At 41.2% G+C, this 20842-nt stretch overlaps 1 protein-coding gene across 1 annotated transcript in view; it reads right to left on the bottom strand.

The window, feature by feature from the left end:
• Positions 1 to 11030, bottom strand: part of LOC125292770 (E3 ubiquitin-protein ligase PDZRN3-B-like) — a 53912-nt gene extending 42882 nt beyond the window's left edge. Inside the window, exons 1-2 of the mRNA XM_048240178.1 lie at positions 10257 to 11030; positions 8292 to 8378 (exon numbers count right to left, since the gene is read on the bottom strand). Of these exons, the coding sequence (XP_048096135.1) occupies positions 8292 to 8378; positions 10257 to 10970 (801 nt within the window). The 5' untranslated portion in view covers positions 10971 to 11030. The remainder of the gene's footprint in view (positions 1 to 8291; positions 8379 to 10256) is intronic.
• Positions 11031 to 20842: the final 9812 nt, after the last annotated feature.

The raw sequence follows: 20842 nt of genomic DNA, 5'->3' as shown, positions 1-20842 counted from the left end.
TTATGCTTGTTTAATGATAGGGAGACATGGGACAACCTAGAATGGGAATTACATCATTCTTCCATAGTCCTTCTCTCAAATGTCAACACAGGAAGAAGGATTTAGAAAGTAACATTATATGACGCCTACACAGTCATGTTTGGAAGCTGTACTGTCAAGACCAGTGCCAGAGGAGACGAGCAGTTCCAGTTCCCCTCTAAATTAAAGAGTAGTGAAGGGAAGTTGCCTAAACGCTCCTGCCCTCCTACCAGAAACACCTCTAATCACCTCCGATAAAGAGGCAGAGGAAGAAGCCGATGCCAGCACAGAGGCTGGGTCTGAGGCTGGGCCCTGTGTTTAGTTCCCTCCGCCACATCAAACAGTCTGTGGTCTCCATCAGTGTGAAGCGTACAAGCTCAGCCCTCACGCTGAGAGAAAACAGCGCAGGTCAAGCTGTGAACGGCGGTAATTACATGCACACACTCAGCCATTTTATTTCTGGAGTTTGTTTGGATGCTATACTCAAAGAGGATTTGTGTTTTCTACAGAGCTTTGCTCATGCCACTGATTGTAATGTAATGCTTCTGACATGTGCTACTAACCTGGTCCTATCTTTTGAAAATGTTGTGTGTGCACTACACATTGATTTACAGTGACAGTTGAATGACACGGGTTATGTTATGCATTTGAATGCTGTTATGTTAGGGTCAAGTGAGTTCAGAGTCAAGCTACATAAATGGAAAAATATCTTGCAAAAGATAGCTCTTGAAAGAGAATTCCAACAATTTCAAAGCTCACCACCAGATTTGTCCTGCTTAGTTAAACCTTCAAAGAAAAGAGGGAAGCATAGCTAATAGACACTGGTGATTGATATTCCTCTCTGCGTCAGAACATACATAGCTGTTTATGATCCTCAAAACAGTATTGCAAAAGCTGATTCTGCCCAATGAATGGCCACTTTGAAGAACTTCAAATTGCAGTTGATACGTGGTAGCCGCCAGGAAGCCAGCCCAAAATTAACCCCGCCCACAAAATTTAAGGTCAGGGAATTTTGTCTGGACTTGACCTCTGAAGTTTGCCTACAAAAAGGAATCAAAGCGAGAAGCCCCTGGCTGCAGCTTGCAGATCGGGGCTGGGCTCAATGTGGGGCGGAGCGCACTGGGTAGGGTAGCCTATAATGCGTAGGGGAGAACTGGTAGCCTACAATTGTAACAGCGGTAGAAATGTATCAATGTTTTATTCTCAAGATATGGTGTAGCTACGGAAAGATCATAGCATGTAATTCTTACAGCCATCCAAACATGAATGGTCTACTTAATACGACCAGAGATAAAAAGGTGCAAAATTCTAGCATCGTGATTTTTTTTTTTTTAAACCGCAACTGTTTGTTTAAGTTTGCTTCGTGAAATTTGAGCGTGTGGACTTCAATCACATTTCATTCATATCTTCAGTCCCTCTGTTTCAAGTTAACATGAGTGCCATTTATATAGTCATAGCAAATGCAATTAAATGAAAATGAAAACATGACCTGTGCGGGTCAGTTGTAACCCTTCTCTATGGCAAAATTAACTGATTTTTTCGCGCAACACTTCTGATTGCGAGTGGATTTTGATTTTTGTGCCGCGATCACACCCAATTAAAGTTAACAGAGCAACTTGAAATATCACTGTTGGACCAAATGCTTCAGACATGTAAGAAATAAGCAGTTTATCAACTATATTTACTGGTTTTATCAAGTGGACCAAAATAAGCATAAAGGTGAGCTATCATAACACTGTGACATATGGTCTGCAATGGCTAATGCAATAAATTGGCTTTAACGGTCATACATTTGGACTTTTTTGTTGATTTTATATGAAAACAGAAGCTCTTTGTTTAAGCCAGCAGGATTCAAGATTTAAGAGCTGTTACATTCATGACGCTATACTGTTACAACTGTACCGCACTTATTATGACCGCCACTAGCGAAGCGAAGTTTTTTTTTCGTCATCTACTTCCTGAATTTTTGGTCAACGATACCCGGGACACCGAACCACCGGGGCACATGCAATTTGGTGGGTATGTAGCCCCACTAGACTTTTACGGAAAAAAATTGTTTCGTCCCTGGGGGCCACTCCCTCCCCCGTGCTGGGCCCCCCGAACCGCAAAAAAAGCAGTTTTTCCTAAATAACTACCTGAACCGTGGCACTGAGGATGAAGAATCTTTTATGGTATGTTGGTCTCAAGGGCCCACATCAACCTGGCCCATAATCACTCATTTGTGATTTGCACCCCCCCGGTAAAAAATGAAAATGCAATATTATTATGCTTTAATCGCCCCTATCTTCAGTTAAGATGTTCAGAACTGCACCAAATTTTATGTGTATGATTGACCTGGCATTCTCTGGGGGTATGCCAAGTTTCGTACAATTTCATCCATGAGGGGGTCTAAAAAAAATTAGGTTATGTGTACATTTAGTGACTGTACACTCATTGGCCTGTAGATGGCGGTGCACACATATACACATGCACACACACACAGGCACCCACATACTATCGGTATTGGAACGGCTGATACATAATTACAAATTCAGTAGGATTAAAAGAAAGCCAAAAAAAATATTCATCATCATCATCATCATCATGGCTGCATTTCCAGTATTGGCGATAAGTAGTCGTTTGTCCACTAGATGGCGCATCGTTGCAGTGAGACGTAATTTTGTTGGAAGTTAAAAGTAAGTTGGAAAAACAATGGACGCTTCCTACAAGGACTGTAGTTTACCGCAGAGAATGTCTAATAAGGATAGGATGATGTTCACATGAAATGTAATTCCCATTTCTTCTTGAAGCCGAAATAAATCTGAGGATGTTTATCGGACATGCTTGGTTTTTACTGCAGGTACGTTAATCTTATAATATCAATAAGGACCTAGGTAATGTTACCGTTAGCGTTGGTTGAGTGATGGAGGCCAATTTGATTGATTGCATTTGTAGAAAACTATAAATGCGGTTATACCAAGCAAATTGATAGCAGCACTGTAATTCTATCTTTCGACTGTCATTTGTTGCACGTGCTACAAAAATCATTCTGTGCAATGGAAGATTTACCAACGTTACACCGGTCTGATACAGTTTTGCCTATACATGCGTGAGACTGAGACGCCTGTTTATTTTGTGCGTGCAGGGTGTGAGAGGGGAATCGATGTGTTTTGATTCCAGCTTGGTAGTTGTAGTCTGTGAAATTAAAAAGCATGTGTGTGTGAACTATCCAAACAATGACACCTTAATTTCATTATGGCTGCTTTAGCAACACACCTTAAGCTACTGTGTAGTGGGTCCCATTTAGAAGTGGCTACTTCATTCGCGCTTTCCTTGACTAATGGAGCTGCGTGAATTTTATTACAACTTTTCGCCACGATATGGCAGTTTAAGTCCGCTTGATAGGCTACTGTAAGGCGTGAGCCATTGGTTTCCAAAGGAGATTTTATTTGTGTCGCCAGCATAGCCTATTGCTATAGGCCTAGCTTCTAACGTTAACGTTATCTCCAGACTGCCAGTGAATTCACCGGGTTGGTCAGTTGCTAAAGAACTTTGTTGGCATTGCATCGGTTGTGAAGACACAGCTCTGTGTGCAGTTTTCACGGATCATCATTGCCCTTGGACATTTTCAGCTGTTTTGGAAATTGGACTAATTTTTAACTTCACTTTTTCCCCTTTTAAAATATATTTTCTTTTTTTTATTTGTTTATTTGTTTTGTTGTCTGTCTTGTATGTCTTGGTGTCACGGGTACGCTGGCGACTACGCCGCTCTATCCGGCATCTTTTGTCTTGTTGTTATGTGTCTTGTTTGTGGAGCGCTTTGGATTGCACGATGTGCATGTTAAATGTCAATAAATCTGACTTGACTTATTGACAATTTATGTTGTAAATAGGCCTACCTTATAAGCCTACCTTTAGCTTAGGGAGACTAACAGCTTTCTATTAGGATCTAGTTTGTTAGTTACAGTTTTGTCATAACTCCCTGATGCATTTTTGCATTTAGAATAGCCAAAGTGTGGATATCTCAATCGGAAAATTAAACAATATCGGGTGCCTATGGACTAGGCTGGGTGAACCCAGCCTGATCTACCCGCTATTTATTTTTTGATTTCTTAAAAGATTGAGCTTGGTCTGGTGAAAGCCAGACTAGCCATGGACCTCAGTTACACAATGCAAGGGAACATGAATCAGCCTATATTTGCACAAACAATAACGGACAACAGCTCTTCAACTTTGGCCCGTTAAAATGTGTATGAACAGTCTAGCGACGCATTTCATCAAGGCCCATTTGGACATCAGTTATTTGCACCACTGGTTAGATGTAAAACAGCATTTCGTTTGAGATACTGTTACTTAATTTGTGCATTAACAATAACGTTTCAGACTACTGTTACTTAATTTGTGCATTGACAATAAAGTATCACATGAACTAAAGATGACTAAAATCTTATGTAGAAGAAGAAACATTCACAAAAAATCCATCCATCCAAAAATGACCTTTGTTTTTGATAGCTGTTGAAAACGGCATGGAACTGACAGAGATGTTTTTGTTTATATATATATATATATATAAATAAATAACATTATGCTGATACCTTTTGCTTTTCCCAAATACAATGTAGCCTACAGGTGTAAGTGACCTTTCATCAATCCAGTTGCAATGGATGAACTGTGATGAACTGCCCTACTTGTGATTGTTTAGAGATTTTAAAGGTTTTATAACAATGCTACATCTTCTTTGGCTATTCTACAATCTATTCACCTTTTCAGCACCAGTAGAGTACTTTCTGTGCAGCCGCACACACACACTCAGGCATGCCAAACAAGCAAACACAAAAGAGTGGGGGATGGAATAAAATATGGAGACAAATTGAAGTGTGATTTCTTTTCGCGGAACGGATGTACAGGACTGAGCGGCGGTCATATTTTGTACCGCTATGCGGTACATCTAGTTTATGGCTGCGTCAAGGTTGTAACAAACGTAGGCCTACATGCCGCTGTTAATTAAAAACATGCACATACACAATAGGCTAGGCTATATAGAGGCCAATATTATGTTATTATATTATATTATTGTTGCATGTTCCCTTTGGGACTCGCACAGGCTACTAAACTATTAAAGAAAATACCGATAGGCTAGAGATAAAATGCATTGATGTTATTGCCATAGGCCTATGTTTATGCAGACTGGATGTAATGATCTTTATAGCGTAGCCTATATTAGGGGGGCCTATGTGTCTAATTTGGGGGCTTGTGGGATTCGCATGTTAATTTTTGGAGAGCATTATATCTTTGTTCTAGGGGTTCTTAAGAGTAAAAAAAAACATGTCAACAACCATTTTTTTTAAGGTTTTGAAGGACCCAAATCAAAGGTCAAATTTAGTGAAGGTCAAATTTGGTGTTTTGTCCATAAACCTCACATTGCTGGTATTATAACATAGGGTTTGGTGCCAAAAAGCAAAGATATTCTACAAGGTAGTGTGCAAAAGTGGACCACATAAACAATACAACATTATAAAACATTTTTAGGCTGATGATTGATCTCTTTAACAAGAAATTGTGCCTAAAATTCTCAAAATTGTCTGCTTAAAAAAATAATACTTCAATATCAATTCATGCCTATTAGTGTGCTTGAGTGTATGCCTAGCCTGCTCTGCCAGTTCTTGTCTACACCCATTCAGAGAACAAAGTGCAGAGATTTCTGTTAAATCAAGTTTTTTACATAGCTAGTATCAGCTGAAGTCTGTAAGGCCTTCCATAGTCTATGTAAGTGTGAAGAAAAGAAAGGGTAAAAGGATCATCTTCTGAACCTGCAGCAACACCTCAAACTGCATCAAGTCCATCTAGAGGGACTTTGTACACTTGTTCAACAGCAGCTGCTGCCAGCATAGATAAGACACAATTTATCTTCATGAGGTGTCCTCTTTCAATGCAGGCAATCAACCAAGAGATATAAGTAATATTTTGAAGTCAATGACTTTTAACAGGTAGCCAGTGTAGAGATGCTAGGATGGGGGAAATATGTTCATATTTTTTGTGTGTGTGAGCAGCTGCATTTTGTATAAGCTGTAAGCTCTTTAGACAGGTATTATTACAGCCAGCGTAACAGCATTGCAATAGTCTATCCTTGAGGTGACAAAAGCATGGATTATTTTCTCGGCATCTGGTAAAGATAAGGACTTCCTTATCTTTGAAATGTTCCTTAAATGGTAAAATGAAGTTCTGGTGATCTGTTTTATGTGATTATTTAGTGCTAGGTCCTGGTCAATTTAACTTCTAGGTTTTTAACACTTGTGGATGAGGTCAGTGGAAGATCACTATATGTAGCCTGTGATGTGGATAGGATATCCCTCATTTTTTAGAACCTAAAACCTTGACTTCTGTTTTATCTGAGTTCAAAAGCAGGACATTATTCATCATCCATGTCTTTATATCTCTTATACATGTGTCAAGTTTGGCTAATGGGGTTAATTCATCAGGTTTTATGGAGAGGTATAGTTGTGTATCATCTGCTAAACAACAGGGGCCCCAGTACTGAGCCTTGAGGCACTCCATATTTTACCATAATCTGGGTAGATGGTTTATTATGGACCTGTACAAATTGTTGACGGTTAGGAAGGTATGATCTAAAACCAAGCGAAAGTGCTGAGTCTGATGCCTATCAAATTTTCAAGCCTAAGTAGTATGTCATGGTCTATGGTGTCAAAGGCAGCGCTGAGGTCCAGGAGGACCAGTATTGATACAAGGCTAGGTTTTTTGAGGGAGGGCTTAATAACAGATGTCTTAAACATCTGCGGTACATGCCCTGATAGCATTGAATTATTTATAATAAAGAGCAAAACATTATCCAGGAAGGGGAGAGCAGTCTTAAGAAGGTGTGTAAGAATAGGGTCTAGTAGACTAGTAGATTTTGATGAGGAAATTGTGGAGGTGAGATCTAATATGTTGTGTATATGTAAATGAATTAAATGTTGTTTGAGGTCTCACCCCACATTGAGCCCAGCCCCGATCTGCAAGCTGCAGCCAGGGGTACTTGATCAAAGCTGCCATCTTTGACCTTATAAGGAGATAGGTGTTAATTGAAGTGAAATTAATTACCTATGGCAAGTTGCATTGTAAGTTAGCTCTGGGGTAGCAAAGATGAAAGTGTGCCATCTTCACGTACCGAAGATCGAAGGCAGAGGACAAAACTGTGTAGAGAAACACGTCTTGCATATCCGATTTCTTCGTCAACGCGAGAGTTTAACAGGTGTGATAATTCAAAATCCCCATGTTATTTTCCCACAGAAAAAATCTCAAGATACCAGATCTCCTTATTTGGGCAAAGATGGTAGCTTTTTTGTAGGCGAACTTCAGAGGTCTATTGAAAAGCTTCTGTGTCCGTGTCTGTGTGCTTCGGTTGATTTTGTTCACAACAAAAAGGTTGTCTTTAGAGAATCTAGACGTTTAGATTTCGCCATCGTGTCTGTTGTACAAGATATTGATAGCACAATAACTTAAAACAAAAACTAACAGAAAACAGCGATTAAAGGGATACTCCAAATTATACAGCAGTTAGATTCGAACACAACCCCACTCAAGACTTCTTACTGCTAGTAGCCTAATCATTCCGCATATTGCACTGAATTATCCAACACAAATGTTATTTACTTGTAGCGAGCAGCGATGTCAGTGCAGCGATCACCTTGGAATGGAAAAAACGCAAAGTAGGTGGCTGGCAGAACTTACTTACTTTGTAAGTAAGTTCAAATGTATTTTTTGGTTACAAAACCAAAGTTTTTAGATTTAGTGCTTGTTTGTCACTAGCTTTTACAAAATATAAGAGCACAAACTCTGAACTAATTTGTTAATAACGCACAATGGCTTATTTCTGTTCGGTAGCATCAAATCAGTGGGCGCGTTCGACATCTTGCAGCAGGATTCACATATTTTGATTGGTTAGGTCTATCCAATTGTGTGCAGAGGCATTTCCCTGTTTCTTTGAAACACGCCCCATGATCATATCCAATGCTGCAGTACGACACTCAAATTCTGAATAGAATTGAGCCTGGCTATGTCAGAGGTGGATATCCAGTATCAAATGCGGAGCCAGGTAGGAATAGGCTTAGGGACATTCTAAAGCTAGCTTTTCTCTGTTGGGCTACAAAAATTGTTGCTCAAAAACACACCAAAATTATTGTTCAAAAACACCCCAACCATATCTACAAGTTACATATGACTCTACAGCTCTCCCACTTTTACAAAGTCAGAGTAGAGCCAAGATACACACATATTGTATCTTAGCCTATACATACCCCACAGGATCTGCCACCCATGATATTGAAGCCCAAAGATCCAGATGATCGATGCAGAATCACTTTGAGACTCCTGGTTTCCCCATCCTGTAAGTGGAGAATACATGACTATAACCCAAAGAAAAAATTAGAGGTATATGACCTCTCGAATTGGGGCTGAAATGCGCTGTGGGCCAGTGGAATCAACTTCATTTTGAAGTCACACTGGCGGGTGCAGTGATACTGAGCCCTTTCAACATCAAGTTCATGACATCTTGCTTCACCAGTAGTTTCACCATTACCTGCCTCTCCAAACAAACACTTGGATTATTCATGATAATGATGTTGATGATACTGTTTTGCTTGATGGGAACACACTTGAGAGTGTATGAAAGGTGACAAATTGGTTTGAACCTGCATTAGTGGCTGATTCAGGGTCTGAAGCTGTTCTCAGTGCCAATAAACTTGAGGGTGCAATTCCATCATTGGAATTAATTGACATTTTACTCTACAAGTCACCCTGTAGTCATAAGCAAGCACTTACATGTTTGGCAACATAAACATTAAGAAAACTCAGAGTGCCATGACACTGACATCTATCTTCACTTACAAAAAGACTCAAGCACTTCATGAATGATTGCTGAATCACATTGAATGACTGTTTCTGTTGTAGCCTATTGCTTCAACAAAAGGTGGTCGTTTTTGAGTAACTCTACAGGCATGCAGCAACATTGCCTGCTGAGTGTTTTCCAGCTGATGCAAGTTGTAAAAGAAATATAAGCAATTGTTGGTCTTAGTGCCACTATGAAGGCATCAACAGCACAGATGTCAGCACACTGACAATAGCAATGTTGTTATGTGTCTCTCCTCAACCTTGACAGAAGACTGGCCCGAGACAGAGTTAAACAAAGACTTCTCAGGCTAAGGAAACGACCCATCAAAACACACACATACATACATACACACACACACATACACACACACACACACCAGTGGTATTAACGGTGGAAACAGCTGGAGGGGAAATTTTGTCACGTTGACTCAGAAAAACAAGGACGGCTCTTGATCGCACGAGCATGTGTGGCAACGCTTGCGCAGAGAAGGTAACGTTAAACACATCAGTTTTGACGGTGACCCGTCACTGCACGCTGTCTGCGGTAACACATCACCTACGTATAAATTTGCCCACACTTGCTGTCATTTAGTCTATAAAAGTAATTGATTTATATCATTGCTATCAGTCTATGTGAAAAAGTAAACTTGACAAGCATGAGTGCCTCAGGGGCCTCTGAAAGAGCTCCTTTCGAAATCTCTTTTAACATTCTACATAGTTGCAGAGACTTATTTAATACCCTGGCCAACCCAATGCCTAAAGTCTTTAAAATCAGTGCATTTATAGCGGTAAAATATGGTTGCATTAGAATTGGCCCGTAAGAGAACTATAAGGATGGAATAAATGTTCGCGATGGGTAGGCCTAGATATAGCAGATGTAGACCAAGGCCCTGATTAAAAAAAATATGAGGGGTTTTCTTAAGTCCTCTCCTATCTGTTATATTGCACGCCGCTGCGCAACACTGTGTTTGTTTGCAGAGATGGTCGCAGTTTGTCGTTGATGTCAAATGACCTTAATGAATGAGGTAAATGTTGGCTTGTGTCCTCATGTTTAAATATTTGCACTGCCCTGCTCCTGTTTTTATTCACTTTATAGGCAACTTGGAGAGGATGGGCACATGGGCAAACATTTCAAAACAGTCGTTGGAATTGTAAAGGATGAAAACATACTACTTTTATTCGTGTCATTCATTTATAAGGCTGCATCCCATGAGTGTAACTAGAGATCAAGTAGCATTTGTCATAAAGATAATCACATATAACGTAGTGTGTCTTTAGTCCTTGCAGCTTGATTGGCAAGATGTAGGCCTACAATGTCTCCGTATAATTATTTGCAGACTATTTCTACGACTTTGTGCTGAAATAAAAGATACCTTGAAGGCAGGGGTTCTGCTCTTGGAAAGTGAATCAAGCCGTGCGTTGTACTCGGCAAATTTCCTCTGATATTTCAAGGCAGTCATCTGAAGCTCGCTGTGAACCGCAGAGAGTTGAGCAAGTAAAGATTTCTCTCTGCTGATAGCTCTCAACGATTGTCTCTTCAATTCCTTCTCCAAGCTGGCTATTTTCACTTGAAGTGAGCTGTTGTGCGCTTTGAGAGCTTTCAAACAACAGTGATCGTCCGTGTTCTGGTCTTTGTGCAGCAGCATCATTCCACAGCCATTTTCGCAAATTTCCACCGGCCTGTACTCACAAGTTTCCCGCATATGTGAATCCATATCCTTCAAATTCAGCACTTCATTACAGCCCTTGTTTCTGCATTTCGCTGGAGAAAAGTCGCACATGTCGGTATGCTCGGCCAGATGTTGGAGCGTCACCAGTCGCGTGCAGCCTCTTGCATAGTTGTCACATTTTATGTCCAATTTCAGGATAAGACTTTTTAGAGGCAATACGTGGTTTAGTTCTTTAGTAGAGACACGCTGACATTTGACGGGACAACTGTTTTGCTGCACGACCCAGGGAATTACGCAGCCGGCACAGAAGACGTGCCCGCACGGAGTTGTCAGCGGGTCTTCTAAAACTTTATCACACAGGTTGCATTTAAAGTCAGGGTCCACAATAGCACTGAAGCGATCCAAATCAAATCCCATAATTTATACCGATCAAAGGCATACAACGTCCTAAGGTCCAAAGGTCACTCTTTGCGCACATCAGACTGTAAGCGTTTCTTAAGTTCTTGGATATACTTTTCAAATAGGCTACCCCAAACTAGAGAAAGTGCGCAGCCTGGGAAATATATTACCGTAATACCAGTACAATTCTACCCCCCTCTCTCTCTGTGTGTGTGTGTGTGCGTGTGTGTGTGTGTGTGAATTAGAGGGGGCGGCTCCCAATTTGAATGTGTAAACTTGTGTATGAATCGTTTGTGCATGACACTTTTAGGCGACCCACTTCATTTTTGTTACATGTAAGGATTTTGGGTTAGTCATAGCTTGTATGGGCTCTTTCAAATGTATGTTTTACTAAAGAATTAGCCCCTTCGGTCAACAAATGCTCCCAAATAATTAAAACTGGTGATAATTGAGGGTTGTGAAGTTTGTTGTGAAGTGACGCATGTTTTCAATTAGTTTAATCACAATAGCACTGACATCATACAACACAATTATCATTCATTTGCCTGCTGCTGACTTCCTGTAATTATATGTGACGAAAATAACCAAGTCTCTACACTACTCACCATTCTTTAGTGAGAAGTAAGCTAAAAAGTCACTCCATCTTAAAATAGACCCAATGAATGACAGGAGGTTTAATCAGTCATGCCCATTGAGTTTAAACAGTCATGGTCTTTCAGTAACAAAGGTTTAAGTGGAATTAAATTACAGACTACTGCAGTTTCCCACTTCATCAGTGTGTGGATTCTTGTGATTAGTTCAAATGCAGGGTTGCCATTCAGGGTGTTGCTTTCAGTCTGTAGTTTCTCTCATGATTGACTAAAAGCACATTTTGGATGAAATCTACATTCATAAGTTACAAAGATCTAGCTTATCGTTGCATGTTTGATAGAGGAAATAAGCTGCTTCCTTAAGCCTTTTAAAGTGGACTATTGCAGTCTTACAGTCTGGAACTTGCATTGGAGTATCTATTACTGTGAAATGTGTTTGATTACACAAACTTCTGGATATCTTTAGATAAAATTATTTTTTCACACCCCTGTTGAAAGATGCAGAGATAAAGTGCTTACAAACACATCAACAGCATTAGTATGGGATTTCAAGACAAGACCACTGCCCACTGCATGCACGCACGCACACACACAGACACACACACACACACACACACACACACACACACACACCACCACCACCACCACCACACTCCTCCTGGGACATATTTAACCAATGCCAAGACAAACCTTGATAGCAGATGGAGGAGGGGAGATTGGGAGGAATGTAAGCCCTCCTTGGGGAGCAGCAGAGAGGAATGTGGAGCCACTATCGTTGTTACTTATCAGCGTTGGGTTTACAGGGCATCAGTACTCACTTGTTCTCCCTCGCGTAGATATGGCGAATGTTTATCTTCTTTTTCTCTCCCCCTCCCTCTTTTTCCCCCTCCGGATTTACGGTAGAAAAACACACATTGTACACTGCACAGGGGTTGAGTAGTAGACATCACCCGTCTTGGTGTTGTCAAGGGGAGAGCTGAGGACTGGAGGCTTATCTCCGGTTTTTGGGGTGAGGGGGTGTTGGGGAGTCATGAGGTTACCTCTGCAGGATTCTCTATCCGTGTCAAGATGGCTGGCTAAAAGATAGAGTTGGTTAAAGGGGTTCTATCTAGCTTTTGTCCAGAGAGTGCAAGGTAATGGAAAATGGTACCCTGCCAGTAAATATTTGCTTTTTTTTTTTGAGGTTTTTGTATTTCTGTACTTGTTAGAAATGAGAAATGCAGGTTTCTACAAAATTACTTATTAGGTAGGGGTTGATATTGCACATGTTCAGTAGTCCTCAAAGATATCCATAGTTTTAGATGACCTAAATGTAAACACACTTCAGCATCAAGGTTATATAATCAACCTTTAAATGACAGATTCTGTCAGACCGTAGAATATACTTAGAGAGGAACTACACAATGAACATTTTAGTGCAAAAAGCATAGTGAGCAGAATTGTTCTCTATCCTTTCCACGTGTTCTCCACCTTCCTGTCGAAAGAGAGAGAGTGAGAGGAAGACTGAGTGAGAGAAAGAGAAAGAGCCTTTTTGGTCTGTCAGGCCACGTTGGGTCGGAGCTGATAAGAAACAGCTGGGGGATCTACAACAGGGGAAACAAAGCCCAATGGTAATGTCAGCTAAATATAAACACGTGCTCTGCTCCAGCCTCGCATCTGACCTCAATCTAATGCTCTGCCGTAGCCGCCTGCCTGATGAGAATGACACACTCTCTTGGTCAGAGATGCTCGCCCAGATTCAGAGAAGCCAGGATGAGTGAATAAACAGGAAATGAAAGTGGCTGTTATTTTTGCGCTCATACAATACGGGTGCTTGTTTACAACCCTCAATCTCAGATTGTAAAATACAAAAAAAAACTTATTTGGACAAAAGGCTTGGATGTTGCTGCGAAAATCTCAAGCGATGCATGTAAGGCAAAATCCCTGCAGCATGGGAGGGCAGAGAATGTTTCGAGAAACACACACTGACAATGAGAGCGCAGTGGGCAGCCGGGGACGAGAAGCAAGAGAGTCAGAGCGAACACTCATCACTCTCCACAAATAACACTTCTACAGAGGGGGGCATCATTGGGCCTCTGAAATAGACCCTCATTCTAAATGCCATAATTAATACACTGTATGAGAAGACAGGATAAGAGAAGCATCCATAAGGGGGGTATAGGGCCCATGTTTGGCCACAGGGCAGTAGTTTTTGCATCTACAGTATAGCCATCTGCAGCCAGAAAAGACCGATGAGTTATTATATGGCCTGAGGAGTGGCTCTGTCGCCACATATTGAACCCTCAACCCTAAATTATAGCCAGACGACCATGGCGTTCTCATCCAGCGGCCATAACTCACACGTGCTGATTATTTCTGTCTCAGGGATGGAGCTTCTCCTGACAGACAGTCGGAAAAGCACTCAGTTTTGTGTCTTTTTTTTCTGAGAGAGTAAAAGACTGTGGAAATGTTCAGTTTTATTTCCCTGGGTTTCATTCATTTATTTATTTATTTATTTATTCATGTGTTTGTTTTTGTTTGTTTTTTTGTTTTCCCTTGTGAAATCAATTGTCCTTTGTGAAATAACTCTTTGCTGTTTGGTGACACGCAATGTATCTCCATGAGGCCGCCACCGATAACGAGTGAGTGCAGCGCCTCGGCCGTGTTCTCATAAATGTCACATGTGGGATCCCTCCATCATGTACTTAGGCAGAGCACACCCAGACAGTTCAGCTCGCTTCTCCACCCTGTCTGTGGTCTTGGCCTGCCGTGTTTGTGACAAAACTCCAATTACTGTCAGGACTTTTATGGCACAGAGCCAAGAAACATGAAAAAAGAATGCATACTTATGTGAATGAACATTGCTGAAAGATACATTCTCTCTCTCTCTCTTCCTCCCTTCCTCCCATTTTCTCATTTTGGCACGGAGGGAACCATACACTCCTTTTGTCAGCACAACATTTGTCAAATCCTCCATCTGTCATCTGTAAAACATCAAAGGCAAAAGCTAACAGCATATCTGTGAGACAATACAACTTCTGTGATGAAGTGTCATCACTCAAAGGCAGTTATAAGACCCAGGAACATTTTTCACTCATCTGCTATGGTGTAGTATCTGGCTAAGCAGTAATTATTGTCTTTGGTTAGAGCAGGATTTAAAGATGGATGTAGTTGATTAGTGCAGATGAATGTAAACAGGCCCACTGTTATTTTGAGTGTAGGGGATATTTGGTTAATTAATGTGCACAGATATCAAATCTGAGTGATTGACAACCTCATTAATCTTTATTGTGTGTTCCAATGCTGGTTATAAAATAGACCCCAGTTTTAGGATACATTTTCTTTATTTTCTATCTAGCCTACTTTAATTACAAACTGTCACTATTTCCCATACAATTCCCATGTAATTTATCATTATTGTTTGCAATTTTGTGGACAGATTATTTGTATTGAAACTGAAGTGATGGAATTCAAATAGCCATCGCATTATCTTTCTTTCCTTCTGCTGCTGATCATTAGATTGGCTGTAAATCAAGACAAGATCAGCAGTAGAGTGTTTGATGGAGAGCATTCAGCAGGCCAGATTGACTCTATATCAGTGGTCTTCAACGTTTTTCACGCCAGGGACCCCCAAACTGATGGAGAGCTGGAGCAAGGACCCCCCTACTATACTGTATGCCATAAAAAAAAATGTCTAATCAACCAAAGATTTCGCGACCCCCCTGCAGTACCTCCACGGACCCCCTGGGGGTCACGAAGCCCCTGTTGAAGACCTCTGCTCTATATGGTTTGAGCTTTTGTCGCCCCCTGGAGTTCACTAGATATTCCACAGTGTGGTCTCTAGGTGGTGCTGTTTTACTATAAATGGCCAAAGCCATACTTATTCACCAAATTATCACCAAATCCAGAAATCAGATTACATCCATGGTCATCTTTCACCGTCACTTTTCTGACGGCATTTCCAAATGATATAAAGCTTTTTATTTATTCTTGTCCAGATAAATTGTTGCAGAGTCTATGACAGTGGCAGCCTTTTAGCCAAGAGTAAGTGGCATCCAACAAAGGTTGACATTTTGTTCTGATTATCTGAGCACCCTGTGCCGAAGATAAGATAGTACTTTGAGATAATTTTTCTTTGCTGCAAACCAAATGGTTTAAAAAGTCACTGAATCATTTAATGTCTTTCACACATGAAGAATGGCAACGTTTTGATGTCTTATGCATCATCCAACGTGTCAGAATCCCTTTCATCTCTGGAGGAACCATCTAGTTCATCACAAGAATCTGAAAATGACAAAGCTGCATGTTGACATATCCTTGCTTACTCACCATAGCTGGAGAAGTATTCTTCCAAGGAACATATATCACATGATCATGATGGATACAGGGATGGTCCAAACACCAATGTAGTCATGACCAAAATGACTGACTGATTATTTATGAATCAAAACATTGTCTAGCAAGTGGCTGAAGACCAATGCCCCAACCCTTCTGAGAAGGCCATGGTTCTAGCCAAACTAGATTATTGCAATGCATTATTAGCTGGCCTTCCTGCTTGTGTAGTGAGACCGTTCGTATATATTCATGGTTATTGTTATTCTGTTAATTCTTTGTAGACTATTAATAATTGTTTATTATTTAAGCCATATGGTTTACCAGAGACAGTTGAGAAAGCTAAAGGATCTTTGGCTTTACGATAAACTGTTCATTTTAACATTAATGTAATGTTTATTGAGGTATTTGTAAGTCGCATTGGGCAAAAGTGTCTGCTAAGAACCATAAACATAAGTTTAAACATAAACATTTCCAGTTTACCCTGCATATGTGGGAATTCAAGTTCTACCCTGCTGAAACTGTGAGTTGTCTCAGATAAAAAAAAAAACATCCACAGCAAAGTAACTCTATTAAAATGAGACCTTTCACACAAAGACTTGAAAGGCAAGGCAAGGCAAGTTTATTTATACAGCGCATTTCATACACAGAGGCATTTTGATGTGCTTTACATATAGTAAAAGAGAGCAAAACAGTGAAATTGCACCGTTTTAAGGGTTGAAACCAGCGGATGTATGATAAAGGAGCTTTGCAGGTGTACGGAAGAGGGCTTTGCATGCTTGGACAGGAGGGTAATTCAGGTGAGCGGAGTGATTCTTCTCTGTCTTGGCCTGCTGGACCAGACCCAGAAATATAAATGAGCTCAGATGGCTGTCATTTGTTTCGCACCAGACCCGCTCTCTCTGCCAGGCAAACCTGTGGATGGGTCTGCAACCGGCCAACACAGCAGCTGGTCAAGTGTTCCCTTGACTCTCACTCTTTTTTCTCTCTATCTCACTTTCTCTCCATTTCACTTTCTCTTTTTCTCCCATTCCTTCAGTCCTCTGCTTTATTTCCCCGTCTCACTTGCACATTATCTCTAAAAGTATTGTTTATTGTTTCCCCTTTCCTTCCCAGAACTCCATCTCTATTTTTTTCTCAAAGGCCAGTCAAATTCTCGATGATACACTCATTCACTCACTTGTTTTATCATTTGCTCACACACCCACTCCCTCACCCACTCATTCATTTACACACACAAACACACACACACATACTCACACATACACAATCTCTCTCTCTCTCTCTCTCTCTCTCTCTCTCTCTCTCTCTCTCTCTCTCTCTCTCTCTCACTTCCACTCCCTCACACTTACAGCAGCTGTGATGCTTCTTTGCAGATGCTCCTCTTCATGACCAATAAATCACTGGTGTTTGAGGTATGCCATCACTTAAATCAGAGGAGATTTCAAAGAATATTGATCTCAGCCATGTCAAAGAACTGTCAGGCAGAAAATAAAGGGGTGGGGTTGGGTGGGGTAAAAGTGCTGGAGTAAGCATAAAAGCTTCTCTGGGATTGGGGGGCACCATTTAAAAAACAAGCCCCTTTGAACTTAATCCCATCTCAGCTTATTACTGACTAGTGTTGTTGTTGTTGCTGTTGTTGGTGTGTGTGTGTGTGTGTGTGTGTATGTGTGTGTATCTGTGAGTCTGTGTCTCTATGTGTGTGTCTATGAGTGTGAAACATTTATTTTTGTGTATATGCATGCACATGTGTGTGTATGTGTACATGTGTGGATGTTTCATGGTTCATTTCTCAAACCAGTTAGTGTAATACATTGGTTCCAAACCATAGACCCAATTGAGGAAACCATCGCTAGGAAACAGCAGTGTACTGCTGGCAGGAGCTAAATAAATTGGATGCTAGAGTTAAGGTGTTAACCTTAATGAAGCCCTTGCCAATTCATAGTGCCAAATGTTAATTTAATGTGTAAATCTCATGTAATTGAGTTGATTAATCAGCTTACGATCTAATTGGGTCGAATGAGTGTAAACTAATCTTTTCATAATTATGGAAGAAAAGGAAGCTCATCATTCTCAGCAACTTGTTTGCAATCCTATGTTATGCTATGAAAAGTGTACCGATAAACACAGATTTATTTCATATTTCATGTCAGTGTGGTTCAATTAAAAAAAAAATAATTCAAAAGACAATTTACAACTTATAGTGGAAAAGAAGATACTAATAAAGTGTGGATTAAGTGTTCACAGATAACACCACGCAGCTGCCTTTCCCCAAAGGTTTCTCAAGTATCTGGATTTATTTCCATTAAGCCTGTCAGTTCAGTTCTTAGGACACTAAAGCTCTCCCTGAACAAAGAATCACAAACCACTCTCTGAAACTATACCCACAAACAAGCAGGCCTTTTCCCCAAGACTATTTGTCTGGCATGGTACTGTGTACTATTAAATACACTGATATTCAATAATATCATTTACTACAATTTGCACAAATTTGTAAAATGTTTACATAAACATGCACATATGAAGTATAAGCATTGCATTGTGAGATAAGCAGATGACTGTATCCTGCCACTGAAGATTTTCAAATATCTCGAGGTAAGGCACCCCAAATCCTTACTACAAGAGTTGTGAATGATTGATAAATATAATATACTGTATTGCTTTATGCCATGCTAATTTTCATATGTTACATACACAGAAGACAAACATAGTTTCATTTGACCCTCGGGTGTGCAAATGCATGATAGTGGAACTGACAGAAGCATCTGTGCTGGCCATTCACTTGTTACCTTAGGGGGAAGACACAGAGGAATAGGTGGTCCTTCATTTTGTGCCTTGTGCATAGCAGCAGAGTGGCTCAGTAATTGGTGCATAGTGACACTCATGCATGAGCTTGCACATGGGTAGAGATGAGAGCAGGGTGGAGGAAGAAGGAGAGAGAGAGAGGGAGGGAGGGGGAGAGAGAGGGAGGGAGGGGGAGAGAGAGGGAGGGAGGGAGGGGGAGAGAACACATATGTGAGGCAGAGAGAGAGAGAAAAAAAAGTGTGAGCAAGACAGAAAGTGAGAAAGTCAAAGAGAGGGAAGAACAGCAGTGACAGAGAGAGAGAGAGTTGCAGGCAGAAAGAGAGATGTAGTGAGAGGAGGGACATGCAGTGAGAGAGAAAGAGAGGGAGAGAGAAGGGATGGGCCAGATAGAGAGACGGAAGGGACGACAGACAGATAGAGAGCAAGTGAGAGGGAGAGAAGGGACAGGCAGTGAGAGAGAGAGAGAGAGAGAGAGAGAGAGAGGACAGGCCTAATTTTGCCTGTATTGTTTCCTGGATGCTCGTTATCCCGTCACTGTCCTTACCCCGTCCTTCACATAAAAGCTTCATTTCTGCCCCAGAATGCATCGCCCCAGCCTTCGGCATGATAAATAATTCACTCCTCATCACTGCCTATTGTCCAAAGCTGATCAGTGGCGGCATCGTGCAGTGTGGCGCATTCTGGCATCCTTATTAAATTAGATCCTCATCAGAGTGAGGATCAGTCTGCCTACCTGTCGTCCCACTGGTTTATAAGCATAAACAGTTGCGCCCATTACCCAGCAGATGTTTGTGCGCCTGTTACCTTCTAAATTGGGAAGTGTGGCTGGTAGGAAATTGCAACGCCACAAAAAAAGTGAATGTGTCCTTCAAATGTTGCCAAGGTAAAATTTGAATGTGGGTGCAGTAGACAGACTTTCATTTTGATTTAGATTGGTTTGTACTTTTTTCCATGAAGTGAAACATGCATGTATGTGTTTATATTTTGCATTAGGTAAGACATTTTTTGAGGAGATGTATTTGTTTTTATGTTCTCTGGTCGATCACATTTTGTGAGTCAGTGTACATCTGTCATAATGGTCCCTCGGTCAGTGATTTCATGGTCCAATTTGTCATTTTGAATACAATGTTGTTGGGAACCAAACAAAACGCTGATCACTGATTTTATATTGACTTGATGTCCACTACACTGTGAACCCACCGAAGCACTACCCCAGTGCCAAGTGTGGAGAGTGAAATAGTGTTCAAGTGGACTGAGTTGTCATTAAATCACAAATACAGTCGGTAATAAAACACTGGTGATACTCCCGAGGCCTCGTTTCTGCTATGCTTTACACACTGTGGTTTAGTCAACACTGATAAATTGGAGCAGGCTGCATAGGCTCTGTTTTGATATTGATCTGTAGAGAGTGATTCCCTCTCTCTTTCTCTCTCTCTCTCTTTCCTTATACCCCCCTACCCTCTCTCCTTCCCTCTCCATCTCTCTCTCTTTTTCTCTCACACCCCATCCACTCTCACTTTCGCTCTCTCTCCCTCACACTCTCCAGCGCCATATATTCTCACACTGCACACTGCACTTTGGTCTGGATAAGGGGCATTTATTTTAGTGTTGGCTGCCAATAAGTAGAGCCCTCTCAGCCTACCCCACCACCACCACCACCACCACCACCACCTCCCCACCTCACTGCATTACAGCACAGGCACTCCCCAGGTCGTCACTCCATTGCTCATTAGAGGGGATGCGATCTGACAGGTTGTGTCAAAGCCAGAACGCTGGACACAAATAAAGCCGGCAACACGCTGTCTCAGCAAAACACACACACACACACACACACACATAGTGCTTTCTTCTCCCTGGCTTCCCGAGGCCAAGTCAGGCGGCTAAGCTGCTCTTATAGGGGCCTATATGTCTCAGTGGCACAGCCACATAAACGCTAAACCCCAACGCAATTTCACCAGTCGCTAACAATAAGGACATAAACAAAGCAATTAAGATGTAGGGAATAAATTCTGTGGCCACTGTTGTTGTTGTGTAAGTGCAATTTTTTATTATTTTTTTCAGTTAGAAAGGCTTGGTTGGCTGGCCCTAGGGAACAAACGAGGGATAGAGACAGTGGCACTACAAAGAGCTTAGCCAACTCGATGAGCTGTTCTCACCAGAGGGGGGGGAACATGTAATAGAGGG

This window comes from Alosa alosa, chromosome 4, assembly GCF_017589495.1.
Source record: "Alosa alosa isolate M-15738 ecotype Scorff River chromosome 4, AALO_Geno_1.1, whole genome shotgun sequence".
In the NCBI taxonomy this organism is placed as follows: domain Eukaryota; kingdom Metazoa; phylum Chordata; class Actinopteri; order Clupeiformes; family Clupeidae; genus Alosa; species Alosa alosa.
Note: the sequence above shows the minus strand (reverse complement) of the source record. Positions and strands in the feature narration are given on the sequence as shown.